Below are 13,080 nucleotides of genomic sequence, written 5' to 3'. Positions count from 1 at the left end.
CACTTTATTTCCTCATAAATACCTAAATTGGAAACTTCGCCTTCATCATCGTCATTATATTAGCCCTTAACTGTCCACTGTTGAACATAAGCCTCCCCCTTGGAGGGTTTTCTAGTAATTGCCACGCTTGGCGGGCGGGTTGGCAACTACAGTTGGTTGCTTTTCATTCCACACATCTCTTACTATACCTTTATGTATATATATACCAGACCCATAAGGTCACTTCTCCTTCCCGACTTAAAATCAACAAATTTACATGCAAACATCCATCTTAATCAAAACATCTCTTATCTCACTCTCTTAGGGATAGATTAGATTTTGCTGAAAAACATTTTGTTTTTAACAAAAATTCAAAAATATGATAGTTTCGTACTTCTAACTACAAAAATAACAAAATTTCTATACAAATTTTCATCCCCCATTTCATCCCTTTAGGGGGAAATTTCCAAAAATACAAACGAATATATTCTATTTATTTCTAATAAATAGAATATTTTCTAATTCTAGTTTTTGACTTAGTCTAAAACTTTTAAATTACTCCTGTTACAAATATGTATTAATCTGCGTCCCTAATAATAATAGTAGTAAAAGTACGTTCTTACGCAATTTTTTTAAAAATTTGTTGTTAACTACAAATAACCTAATATATCTGGGTACAGAGGAATAACATCTGAGTCCTCAGAAATGGTAGCGCATGGAGGATATCATAGGCGAAACAGTATACTGTTATGTCCATGGTACGATATTTATATAATACTAAAATATTTTATAGCTATGATGGCTTGTAAATAGAAATATAAATAATATATTTAGAGCAAACGACCGCTTGGCTAGCATGGTAGTCTTCTGCTAATAAGGGTAGACTTAAGTCCACCAATGGGAGTTTAATGCGTTTTTAATGTTGTAACGGTTTTCTGTTTGTCTGCAGACGTTAGACGAATGGTCTTTCGACGTGTTCGCACTTCACGACGCAGCCAGCGGAGCGCCTGTCAAGTACCTCGGGTACGAGCTACTCAATAGATACGGAATGATTCACAAGTTCAAGGTAAGTTTCAACATATATTTCTATCCTAGCTGTTCCTTATTTCTACTCAAAAACCTTTCTTGAACAGAAGAAAATATAGGACACCGTGCAAGGAATCGCTTTATTTCTGACAATAATTGTGGAGTACGTCCTACATTTATTATCTATTGTTTTATAGTATTTTTTACTAAATTCGAAATTGTCACATCATTCTATTATTCCCTTGGGCTACCCTTCATGGCCCTAATTTTCTAAATTCCCTCTATTAATCCCTCTAATTGAATATCATATATTTCTAACTCCCTCCTGGTTTTCTTTGTCGCCTACAAAAAGTAAATAAAATCGCATATTTTCAAAATTAATACTTACCAAAAACATCAATAAAGCTTTCACTTTACCTATCAATTATCATAAACTAGCTATCCCAACAATTGGACGATGAACAATAAAAAAGTTGCCAAATCTATTCATCCATTCATAATTCATGCACTGACCAACCAACAAGATTTCGTCATTATTAAAATTTGTAAATATTTGGATTTTTAAATCAAACATGATTAAATGTCTGGACAGATTTTAATATTATTTGGTACACAGATAAACTACATTCTACTAGATTTATGTATAATATTTAACGGACTTCAAAAACGAGCTTCTCAATTCGGTTGTAATTTTTTTTATGTTTGTTACCATATTTTATTATCTAAAAGGATATACTTACACATTATTCCCATAGAAATTTTATAAAAATCCGTTCAGTAATTTTATTTTTAAATTAAAATAACTATTTTAGCCATAATTGAAGTCGGTTTTTTGTGGATTCTTGATTATTTCTCATCTATTTATTTACGCGAGGAATACCGCAAATACAATTAGTATTTAATAAAATTAAATGAACAGTAATAAATTGTACCATTAATAAAAATAATAAATACAGTTAATTTAAATGAGAAATATATTATAAATATAATATCGATGAAACCATTTAATTAAACATCAATAACAAGATCCCGATATACACTAATAGAACCGACCTTTAATGCATGTCGACAAGTTAAATTAAACCTTCCTTTTTATCAGACACTAATCCAATTTGTCGGTGTACTGCCTTCTAAGAAAAGCTGAGGCTTATGTTCGCTCTTTTATTTCTGTTTACCTAAGATCTCTGAAAAACATTAAGAATTCTAAAGGCTCGTGCCTATCAGTCTGTGAAAATCATGTTTTAATATTTCAATTTTATTGGTTAGTTGATTAAAATTATTTTGTTTAAATCCACTACCAAGCATCCATTAGAGACTGCCATCACTCAAACATTGACTACTATTATTAAAACCATAAATTCTACAACCTTCCATTCTAGTCATCAATCTCCGACTGCCATTCCGTCCACGCACGTTTTGCGACACGTGTTATACCTTTAAATAGACAGAACAAAGTTAAAAAAAAACATAATGCATAAAATATATTTTTTCAGGTTGTAAATATTAATTTCATACAATGATGTAATTTAGTCTTATAAGCTTATATATAAAAATCCATTTTGTCATTTAGACTACATGGATTTTACACTAAAAATAGTGACGTACTTACATTCAATGGAAAATGTTGTATGTAATGTAATGTAAATTTCTAAATTTGAGTTAAAACGTTAAATACCATACAACTCCTATTAATCAGGCCTTTAGCTAAAAGACATCATAATTAAATTTATTTCTAAAACTTTTATATTCCATAAATTAATTTGTAACGTTCTTAATATTAAAGTTAATGAAAAAATAAGTAACGAAAAAAATATTCATCAACGTGGAAAAGTTGAAATGAAAGTTTTAATAGCCTCCTCGATAACTCAAAACAAGTTGGAGATTACTCTTGTCGTGAATTCTTTGCGTACATATTCTTTGTCAGGGCTCAGCTTATAATGGCATAGCTTATAAAAAATATAGGTGCCAGACAAAAATGGACTACACGAGAGGCTGATGCAAATCAAACAAAACTCCTATATTAAAATTCGCAATATTTGCCTTTTACTCGACTTTTCGTCTTTTCCAAGTCTCTATTACAAGTATAAGTTAACAAATATCGGCAAAGATATCCTACTAATAATATTAGTAATATCATTGCCAATGTATTATGTATTAATACGGATATTTGCATGAAACTTTATTTGCCCGAATACAGGTAAAATTTGAGGTATTTAATCTTAAAAATAGCATCTTTGTATTCAACCGTGTGGCGAGCAAATATTTAATTTGAAACACGCCTTTAAAATTTTACGTTAAAAAGGTCTTCCAATGAGAAAAACATTTCTCATTTACTACTCAATAACACTTAAATCGATTGGAATGAAATTTTATTGTTAATAAATATAATCACGACTTTATCCCCTTATGGGTAGTTAGAGACATTTACCGTCTATTAGACATTACGCCGAACATATTCATTTCTAACGTAGCAGGGGGCAGGTCTACCGCCGTGTCTTGGATTAATTTAGCTTGGTAATGACATTCGCAGTATGCGATTTTGATTACAGAAGAATTAGTAGGTGATTTCAATTCACACACAAAAATTTTTGTGTTGACCAGTATAAACCTTTAAAAGTTGGATTATATACCACTAGTCCACGGTAATGTCCATAGGTTCTAGCAATAAATTTCATTTTAATCCATAAAAATTCTACTTCGCAATCTAAAGAATACTTTTCTTTCTTCAGGTCCCTCCAACCATTTTGGAGAACTTCCTCAGCAGAATAGAGGAAGGCTACTGCAAGTTCCACAATCCTTATCACAATAACCTGCACGCTGCTGATGTAGCGCAGACCGTGCATTATATGCTATGTCAGACTGGCCTTATGGTAAGTTAAATGTACCACACCTAACATATTATGAGCTAACTGATCTACTTTTATCCTCGTCTATCATCTCTCATTGTTTTCCCACCAATGTATACCGATAGCGCAAGCCGGATTACCATTCCATTTTCACCCATTAAAAAACATTCCAATATTGGACACAGATCTCTCTATATGAGAGAAATATTTGGTACAGATTATATATTCGTATTTCAAGAACAACTAATTTATTTTAAGATGCAACTAAGGGCAAACTTAATGCACAATGGTAATAAAGAACAAAACTAGGACAAGTAGTAAAGAGTTCTTTATAAAGAACACTGAGCGCTTGGTGTAAAAAATTTTCTCGAGTTTCCCACCTTTTCTCTTTTTTTTTTTCAAATAACACCCATTCAGAAGTATGATGCATGAACATGCTACTTACTTGCTTGTAAATATTGTCATCTTCACTTACATTATTCCGACTAGAAAATCAAAATACAATCAACTAGACTGATATAATATGTCATTCAAAAGACACTAGGTAACACGACCTTTGGTATAATATAAGCATCACGGTACATTATCCAAATAAATTTAGTCCTCAGAAATAGCAACGCATGAAAGATGTCTTAGATGACACAGTATACTTTGTTATATTCATAGTACTGTGCATGTCTATAAGAGACGGTTACCATTTTCCATCAGGTATACCGGCAGCTTGTTTTCCATTCTAAGTTGTACAAATAAATACTTGTAGAAGTTTTATAAAAAAATCAAGTTTACGCTTTATAAGAGACAGGAATTAACGTGGTATTTTAGATAAACTACAATCACATTACCTAAATTATCTCGATGTTTTGAACACGCAGTGCCTACCATGGTCACAAGTAGACTGACTTAGTGCTGTCATGCCATTACTTCCGTGGTAGAAATTTTTCTTCTACCCACTCACATCACATCAATTGTATGCCTTTACTGAAAGACAACAACAACAACAACACACACAACACTGACCGTGTCTCTATTCGATGCATTTAACATAAAAAAATGTCAAGATCAGTTAGATAAATTATTATTATAATTTACCTAAATAATCGCATTAATTCCAACCTTTTGTAAACAATAAACATGCATGACAACAGGCAACCAGAGCCATCATTACTGATTTTAATTTATTATTATTTGTCTTCTAGAATTGGCTGTCAGATCTTGAAATCTTCGCTACTTTAGTGGCAGCAATCGTCCACGACTTCGAGCATACGGGCACCACAAACAACTTCCACGTAATGTCGGGGTCTGATACAGCGTTACTTTACAATGACAGAGCAGTGCTAGAGAACCATCACATAAGTGCTGCATTCAGGTAAGACTATAGATTCTGCACCATCAGAAAAAACAAACTTCAACTGTTTTTAAAACAAACCAGTTATTTTAATTTAGAAACTAAACTATTGAACCGATTTTCATTAAATTACTAGGGAAATAATTTGAAAGACGACAACATCACTATCTTACTTTCCTTATTCCAATTATTTGAAATCAACATTATATGACATATATATAATTCACAAGAATTTGGCTTTTGGTTTTACAACCAGCCAATCTGAAAGATAACCATAACAAAGAAAGTATTTATCAAATCGATATAAATGACAGAGTTATGAGGTAACACATAACTAATTAAGATTGTTGTCCACAAAACAAACCGACTTCAATTGTAGTAAAACCAGTTATTTTGATTTAAAAATTAAACCACTGAACCAATTTTGTTAATATTTCTATAGGACTAATCTGAAAATTTTTTTAGATAAAAAAATAATTTTCGAAATTAGTTTACAACTAACTTAGTTATAAAATAGCAAACATAAAAAGAATACAACCGAATTGCAAAACCTACTTTTATTTTGAAGTCAGTTGAAAATCATCTCTATTTTAAATGTTTGAAGGAGTGTATATTACTCGCCAAACGATTTATGGCTGATTATAAATTCTAGGCTTACGTACACTGGAATTTATTATATTTGTAATCACTTATGATAAATAAAGGACTTTGAAAACAAAAAACAAAGTTGACATATACATTCGACAGGCTACTTAACAGAACAATATAGTATATGATAATAACAAATATCAATTTATGTAAAAACTAAATATGTCACTACTAAACTACTTACTTGCTTTTAAGTTGCAAAAATCAAACCCCCTTTCAGGCTGCATACATTTATCAATTCTTTAAACTTTTAAGAGTGGAACCACTAGCAAAACTCCCTTTATGGGGAAGGTTAATGTTCAGCAGTGGACAGGTAATGGCTGAAATCATGATATTAGGAGTAGACTTAAAAAGCTACTTCTATCCTTATGTAAATATTTTATTTATTCGTATTATTTGTTTGAAAATCGTCATAATATTTTACACCGCTCTACACGCTGACGTTGATAGTCCTATTCATTTAGGGTTTGCTGGAAGTGAGCTCATCGCAAACCCCTCCAACAGAGGGAAGCCTATATTCGGTAATGTTGTTTTATGTATTATCTATTCTTATGTACATGTTGTGTGTGATTAGTAACAAACAAATAAACGATCTATCTATCTATCTATCTAATTTTAATTTTTTTTGTGGTAGAGCCACGCTGTAATCCTATATGGTATTGCAGCATGAATGGGCCGGCTTGACCGGGGAAGTACCACACCCTCACAGAATACCGACGCTAAGTGGTTGCACTTTTAGTGCGATCACATTCCGTATGGTGAGTGAGGGAGTCCGGAGGCCCATCCCATACCCATCCCATACCCATCCCTTTCCTATTCCTAAAATCCTTTCCCCAACCCCGTCCCCCTATCTTACAATACGCAACCATGGCAGTGGAATTAAAAAAAAATAACATACCCCAGGGATTACCAGTAACCATGTTGCTGGAGAATCCTCTCTCGAGCAACCACGCTCGGGCTGCCCTGCGTATTCTGGGGGGGGGCAAAATTCCTTTTGGAACCAAGGGCAAACGAAGCAAGATTTCTACGGCATCCCCTTCGCTCAATGTGAGCTTCTGCAATATCAGGGGATTACATTCTAACTTAAACGCTGTTCACCACCACCTAGAAACGGCGCGGCCGGCATTGCTCTTTCTAACGGAGACACAGATATCCTCTCCAAACGAAACTTCATACCTAACGTACCCGATATAAACTTGAACATTGTTTTGTTTCGCGTGCCGGTGTATGCGCGTATGTCAGAGAGGATATCTGCTGTCGCCGCCTTGGAATTCTTGAAGGTGCGGACCTGTCTATTTTATGGCTGCGCGTAGACTGCAATGACCATCCTCGCGTCTATGCATGCCTATACAGGTCCCACAGCGGTAACATCGAAACCGACCAACTCATTGAGCACATCCAAATGACTACAGATTCCCTGCTCGAACAGATTCCTTCCGCTGAAGTCGTGATTCTTGGCGATTTTAATGCCCACCATACCGAATGGCTTGGTTCACGTACAACCGACTATGCGGGAAGATCTGTTCATGACTATGCTTTGGCTTATGGTCTGACGCAGCTTGTTTCCTCGCCTACGCGAATACCTGATGTGTTGGACCATTCACCTTCACTGTTGGACCTTCTGCTGACCACCCACCCAGACAACTATGTGATTTCCGTCGAAGCTCCGCTTGGATCGTCGGATCACTGTCTGGTGCGGAGCGAGGTGCCTCTCAGAGATCCGATTCCACCACGTTCCACGGGTAGACGTCGTGTTTGGCACTATAGGTCGGCAGACTGGGATGAGATGCGGATTTTTGTCGCATCTTACCCATGGAGGCAGGTTTGCTTCGCACTAAGGGACCCCGACGCCATCGCCAATTCCATCGCCGATGTGGTGCTTCAGGGAATGGAATTATTTATTCCTAACTCTGTGGTACCTGTCGGTGGGAAATCCCAGCCCTGGTATGGAGCCTCTTGTAGAATAGCATCTCGCCTGAAACAGGAGTGCTACCTAGCCTGGGCCAAAGGTGTGGCGTCGCGAGATCCTAACATCAGTGCCCTTAAAAAGAAGTATAACTTTGCCTCTAGGTCCTTCAAAAGAGTTTTGGCCACAGCGAAGTCAGAGCATATTGGTAGAATTGGCAAGAGATTGGCTAGTTTACCTTCGGGGTCTCGAGCTTTCTGGTCTCTTTGCCAAAGCTGCACAAGGGAATTTCTGTCAGTCATCTTTTCCACCATTGCGCAGGGAGGATAACTCATTGGCTCTGAACGCCAAAGAGAAGGCTGATCTCCTTGGATCTCTCTTTGCATCGAACTCGACGTTGGATGACGGGGAGAAACCACCGCCGACCATCCCGCGTTGTAAGAGCTCTATGCCGGATGTTAAATTCACGCAAAGATCAGTGCGTAGAGCACTTCTCTCCTTGAAATCCATAAGTCGAGTGGGCCCGATGGCATTCCTCCAATTGTGCTTAGGACGTGCGCACCAGAGTTGGCTCCGGTTCTTACGCGTCTTTTTCGGCTCTGTTACTCATCAGGTATAGTCCCAAAGTTTTGGAAGACTGCTTTGGTGCATCCGATCTCTCAAAAAGGAGACCGCTCAGATCCAGCTAACTATAGGCCCATAGCTATCACCTCCTTATTCTCGAAAGTCATGGAATCAGTTGTTAACCATCAACTGCTCCGGTACCTTATCGCCAGCTGATCTCAGATCGCCAGTACGGCTTTCGACGGGGGCGCTCGGCTGGTGATCTTTTAGTTTATTTAACACACCGATGGGCGGTGGCAATCGAGAATAAGGGAGAGGCCTTAGCTGTTAGTCTGGATATTGCGAAAGCCTTTGATCGGGTGTGGCATAGGGCACTAATCTCAAAACTACCTTCGTTTGGGTTGCCTGCGAGATTGTGCAGTTGGGTCGCCAGTTTTCTTAAGGAACGTAGCATTAAGGTCGTAGTCGACGGAGCATGCTCTGACTTAAAACCTGTGAATGCTGGTGTCCCAGCCGAAAAAATTATTACGCAAGGCTGTGTACTATCTCCGACACTGTTTCTTCTGCATATCAATGATATGTTACAGATCAGTGATATTCATTGTTATGCAGACGACAGTACAGGAGATGCATTATACACCGGTCATGCAAAGATCTCGCGGGCACATACCGATGAGCTCCCAGACTTGTGTCTGAAATCGAAACTTCGCTCGACAAAGTTTCGATCTGGGGTGAACGCAATCTTGTTCACTTTAACCCTAAGAAGACACAAGTCTGCGCGTTCACCGCAAAAAAGACACCGTTTGTCGTATCTCCTTACTTTCGGGGCACTTCCCTCGATAATAAGTCGAGTCTGGGGATTCTTGGCGTCGATATATCTAGCGACGTCCAGTTTTGCGGTCATCTGGAGGAAAAAGCTAAGATAGCTTCCAAAAAGTTGGGGGTGCTCAATAGGGTGAGACGGTATATCACGCCAGAAAACCGCCTGAAACTGTATAAAGCTCAAGTGAGGCCACACATGGAATACTGTTCTCACCTGTGGGCAGGAGCGCCACAGTACCAACTCCTTCCGTTAGACCGCATTCAAAGTCGGGCAGCTCGAATTGTTGACGATCGGCGTCTTACTGTCCGGCTCGACCCACTGGAACTGCGTAGAGATGTTGCATCTCTGTGCATTTTCTACCGAATTTATCATGGGGAGTGCTCTGAAGAATTGTTCGGATTGATACCTGCTGCAGATTTTCACCATCGTACAACCCGCCATAAACTAAAATTTCATCCCAACCATCTGGACAAGTGGCGGTCCTCCACCGTGCGTTTTTCAAGGCACTTTCTCCCACGCACAACCACTCTTTGGAATCAACTTCCAGCAGCAGTATTTCCGAACCGATACGACAACATAACCTTCAAGAAAAGAGCATATTCCTTTTTAAAAGGCCGGCAGCACACCTGCAATGCCGTAGGTGTTGTGGGTGATCATGGGCGGCGGTAGTCACTTACCATCAGGTGAGCCGCATGCTCGTTTGCCCCCTGTGTTGTAAAAAAAAAAAAAAAAAAAAAAATAGTTAAAGACTGATACGATAGGTAAAACAATTTTTTTTTTTGCTGAATAAATAATGACCGCACTAAAAATAGATTAGCAAAATAAAATCCGCGGCGTGAAGTTGAGAATGATACTATGAAATGATTAAATTGAAAAATAGGTATTGCTACATATTGTTATACCTACTTGAATATTAAGCTGCAGTTTACATACAAATCGTTGCCATTATTCGTGCAATAAGTAACATGCAACTCGCATGCTGTTCGTTTAATTAAATTCCATTATTATGATTATACCTATTGAGAAATTCATTTTATGTAGCAGTACTATAGTACTTTTTATACTGTGGTACAAAGTGCAGAGGTTACACCTTAGTTCATAGAAAAGCCAATGCGTGACGGGTATTGTGGACGAGACACAGTAAATACTGTATCCAGGCCTTCTAGACAAGTGGCAAGCGAATCCATCGATGGAACCCCTATCAAAACCGAGTCCATAAGTTGGAATGAGACATCCGACGTTGTTATCTCATTCTATGTCTCGGACTCGCTAGCGATGTCGATTCCATCGATGAATTCGCTTGCCACTTATCTAGAGGGGCAGGCTGCAAGTCTATTAACGACAGTTATTATTTTCCATCAAGTGGTCCGTCAGTTTATCATTTCCAATTGTATAGAAATCAAAATGGAAAAATATTCTTACAATCTCTGACACAAAAGAATTCATACATTAATTGCTTCATCATTCGTCGTCATATTAAACATGCCTCTTCATAACTGCTATGAGACACAATCGTAAACTTAAATTTACTTACTATGTTTTATACTGGATTTCCACTCTAGAAAATTTCCATCAGACCTTATACTTTTTCGAATTATATCATCGATCCGTTGCCATTTTACCATATTCTATATTCCTCTCCTCGGGAAATGAAAGCCTAATGAGTGCTTGAGCATTTGCTCACCTATTTAGCTTAACCAGATTTCTGTCTAAATTTAATGATGAGTAGTTTAATAGGTCGGTGGTTATGAAATAAAACTCGCGTCATTATAGGGGAATCCAACTCATGTATTAACAGTTCCACAACTTTGCAATTAAAATACATTTGTTTTAAAGCGACTTACCAAATTATAAGTCTTTACTGGTCAATGTTCAATCAACAACTGTCAACTGTTGGTCGTTACTTCTAGTTTTTATGTCGACTATTTTCGCGCGTAAATAATTACTCCGAAAATGACAAATCACCATTTTGAAGTTAAATCAAATCAGCAACGGTGGCACTTGAAAACAGTTATGTTATGACTCAAATATAATAAAATATTGGTATATTAAATGTAAAGATGCTAACAGTAGTTATGTGTGGTCCCAACATAGAATGAACCACCCATTTCATTCCCATTGGTGTCGTATGAAGAGACTAAGAGAACTTAATGGTCGATTGATAGACATCAGCGTCGCTCTTAAAATATAACCAAAATCCTAACTTCGATTGCCAACTCACCTGCCAAGCGCAGCAGTTACTAGCAAATCCCTCCTTAAGGGAGACCTATGTTCAGCAGTGGTCAATTAACGGCTATTACGATGATGATGATGATTTAAGTCTTATATATAGTAATATAAATATATTCTAAATGACTAAAATTTCAACTCATAATGTTATCCTTATTTCAATTATTGTAAAATACTCTAATAATTTCAAAATTAAAATGTTCCAGCTCAATGATTTTGTACTTTATTATTAAATGCCTACAACTTTAATTAAAAATCTATTTTTACACTCGGATAGGTGATATTCTACCTCCGATAATATTATTGCGACGAGTAAAATGTACTGTTATGCCGGGAAAATGTTATATTCCAAGTTTGATAATTTAATTATATTTTACCATTAAAATAATATCATTATTCAATCTAGTGGCGAGACTGCCAAGTCTCGTCTCTCAAGACTTTCAATAATTCAATTACATTACAAAATAATATATTGTAAAATTGAATATTTTCGATAGAATACGGTCTTATCGACTGTAAAGGATTTCTACGAGTCAATGAACTTTGAAGAAGGTATTTCCATTTTTGACAATTTCCAGATAATTTCGAAATTGCCACAGTTTGATAAACTTTAGATATTAACACTATAAAGGGCGCAAACATATCGTAAATACAAAATTATCTTTAGTAAAACCTATAAATTATGCTTAAATAAATATACTGTAAGGCAACCGAAAAAATCTAAAAAGTTTTATAACTTTCATTTTGTCGTTATTACATAATAATAAATAGATATTTTATTATAGCAAAGTTTGGTATTGATATCTACGTAGTTCTAAAATAAATCAACCAATTAGGAAATATTAAATATATCATCCATTTCACTTTTACAAGAGTCCCAATTCAGTAAACATCGCCTAACAACGCATCGCCAAGCGAAATGTGTATCGGGAGCGAAAAATCTGAATGGAAAATCAGTATATTCCGTAACAAAAGAACTCAGAGGTTGGAACTCGTTATAATGCGATATAATTTCCCCCGGGATCGTCCTCTTTTCACGCGAGACTTCGGCAAGTACGGGTTCGTGATTGGCAGCTTATTAGAAGCTATAAAAGTTATGACCTCATATATTGAGTTTCATGCGACATTTGGTTATTTTATTGGGTACTGAAAGTACTGAGATTATTCCTAATAATACTGTCAAGTAAAAGAATATTATGTATTAAAAGTAACAAAGGAAAACATTATGTCAGGGCATTTACTTGGTGTCTGTATTACCTAGATATGTTATATAAAACAGCTGTTTCAAATTGGCTATCAGTTTTTAAGATACTTAACAATTAAGTTACTGGGTATATAGATAACACTAGAATCTTCAAATATGGTAACTCGTGAAGAGTCCTATAAGCTACAGTTACCGTTTTCCATCAAGTGAGTCGTTAATTTATTTGCAATTTCAAGGCGTTTAAAAAATATATGCTCTTAATTCTAATAGCACGAGCTCTATTTAGTTTGGAACTAGATAGCTGTATAATCTAAAGAACCGATCAAATTGATTCACACTTCTTTCATATGTAGATCTTTTTATTATTCATGTATTCCAAGAAGTCTCCATTTCGCGTATCTACACAATTGAGTCCAACCAGAAAGTTCCTATATGAATCTTCAAATATTTATTTCTATGTAGCATTACGTATGTACGACTGTGATATTAATTTAACAACTTTTATTATTT

The 13,080-nt window shown here is 36.2% G+C and overlaps 1 protein-coding gene across 1 annotated transcript in view; it reads left to right on the top strand.

Moving 5' to 3' along the window:
- The window catches only part of LOC113516600 (dual specificity calcium/calmodulin-dependent 3',5'-cyclic nucleotide phosphodiesterase 1A), a 295,443-nt gene that overhangs the window by 272,340 nt on the left and 10,023 nt on the right, over positions 1–13,080 (top strand). The window contains 3 exon segments of the mRNA XM_052902620.1: positions 929–1,045; positions 3,735–3,875; positions 5,048–5,217. Coding sequence (XP_052758580.1) covers positions 929–1,045; positions 3,735–3,875; positions 5,048–5,217 — 428 coding nt within the window.

The sequence above is a fragment of the Galleria mellonella genome, unplaced genomic scaffold (assembly GCF_026898425.1).
Source record: "Galleria mellonella isolate WM207_F2 unplaced genomic scaffold, CSIRO_AGI_GalMel_v1 utg93, whole genome shotgun sequence".
Lineage (NCBI taxonomy): Eukaryota > Metazoa > Arthropoda > Insecta > Lepidoptera > Pyralidae > Galleria > Galleria mellonella.
This window is presented reverse-complemented; position numbering and strand designations above follow the sequence as displayed.